The sequence below is a fragment of the Austrofundulus limnaeus genome, unplaced genomic scaffold, assembly GCF_001266775.1.
Source record: "Austrofundulus limnaeus strain Quisiro unplaced genomic scaffold, Austrofundulus_limnaeus-1.0 Scaffold229, whole genome shotgun sequence".
NCBI classification, from domain to species: domain Eukaryota; kingdom Metazoa; phylum Chordata; class Actinopteri; order Cyprinodontiformes; family Rivulidae; genus Austrofundulus; species Austrofundulus limnaeus.
The window spans coordinates 356,116-357,841 of NW_013952631.1; the positions used below are offsets into that span (position 1 = coordinate 356,116).

The 1,726-nt window shown below is 37.0% G+C and overlaps 1 protein-coding gene across 1 annotated transcript in view; it reads right to left on the bottom strand.

The window, feature by feature from the left end:
* Positions 1-1,726, bottom strand: part of nrcamb (neuronal cell adhesion molecule b) — a gene marked incomplete in the record, with an annotated part of 104,357 nt that overhangs the window by 6,278 nt on the left and 96,353 nt on the right. The window contains 1 exon segment of the mRNA XM_014019740.1: positions 832-910. Coding sequence (XP_013875194.1) covers positions 832-910 — 79 coding nt within the window.

Sequence of the window (1,726 nt, forward strand, 5' to 3'; positions counted from 1 at the left end):
CACATATACATATATAACTGCATAAAATCAATTTAATACTTTTATTTGTCTTCATACAAAAAGGAATATCATACAAAATATAAAAGCAAGACTATATCTTATAAATTGATCTTTAAAAACAATATTCAAAAATGATAGATATACAGAATTAAAGTGCTTCTTTTTTTCTGCTTTTGAAATTCAACGTGCGATTAGAGAAGCAGCCCACAGAGAACATGTTGACAAGCTTAACTGACCTGTTGGATGTTAGAAGTTTAGTGCTTTTCTGTCTCTTTCAGGCCCGTGTAAGCAGAAATACACTAAGCAAACTGTTAATATGATGTTTTCTACATACAGTGTTTATGACTAGCTTATTATTTGGGATTAGACTGAATGCTTGGAAACAGTTTTTTTTTCTAACAGTCTCACTGAAACCTTTGAAACAATAAATCTGTTAGACCTGAAGAACGCTGCTCCTCAAATGACTCCACACTGTCATGTTAAGCAAACACAATATGTCCAGTGGCATCCGAGACATCCCAAAACCCAGAAAAAAAGTCTTGTGCTTCGTTGTAGCAGAAGGTCAGAATGGGGCACTTCATCTTGCAGTTTTGTCTTTGATGGATTTGAGTGTCTTAGTGGTCAGCTGGAACGTGTGAGAAGAAGGGAGGAAGGAGGGTGTGAAACGCTCCAAACCCAGTTAGAGAGAGAGAGAGAGAGAGAGAGAGAGAGAGAGAGAGAGAGAGAGAGAGAGAAGAGAAGTCTGGGCCAGAAGTGGGCACAAGGGGCCGGGGTTAATGGGTAACAATGGAGGCTCGGGGGGGCTCAGGAAGCCGGAGGACCTTCTCTCACCTGTATTCCACAAAAGTACAGTCATCGTCTTTCATTGGCTGGAACTCGGGGTCTGTGTGTGCGTCCTCTTTCTCTTTGACTGGTGAGATACAGAAGGTCGTTCAGATAAATGTGTTCAGTAGAAACAATAAAACACTGAATATTTTGTGTTGGGTTTGTTCAATAAAAGCAAACTGTAACAATGAGTCATGTGCCATTAAAATAACATGAGAAAACAAGGGAAAATTGTGTTTGGTTGATTAGTTCGTTGTTGTCACAATGCTTCTTGGCAATGACTCTTATATCAGGCAGCTGATTGGCAGCACCTGGGGCCACCAGAAGCTCAAAACAAAAATCAATAACAACAAAATAAGCTGTTTGGAAGAAGAGCGATTTGGCAAATTTTTTGATGTGCACAACCCACACACTTAGCTCTACTGTTCACCACAAAAATGCATATTCCTTACAAAGGTGGCACAATTTAAATGGGAAATTACCAGGCTTTTCAAAGGTATAAGACTTATCGAAATAATCAACCAAATATAAATTTTCTTACTTTTTGTAAGTATATATGTATATTTAGTGGTTAGGATTTAGGTTTGTTAGATATTTGTTAAAAAATGATAGTATTCACAGCATCAGGAAATGTTTTATGGGTGTGATGTTTTAAAGTCAGTAAGAAACTGTATTGCATGCAGTTTGCTGTTTCACTTCTATGCAGCTGTGTCTAGTTGTAATTTTTAAAAATAAAACTGTCATGTTGGAATGGAAATGATGTATTATTTGTTATTTTGTTCTGAACTTAGAGTAGTAAGATAGAAACAGTGCATACTCAAGTATTTATTTATCGCAATATTAAGCACTGTTATCACACATCGCTGGTTTTCCTGATACTGTGCAGCCCTAATATATATAT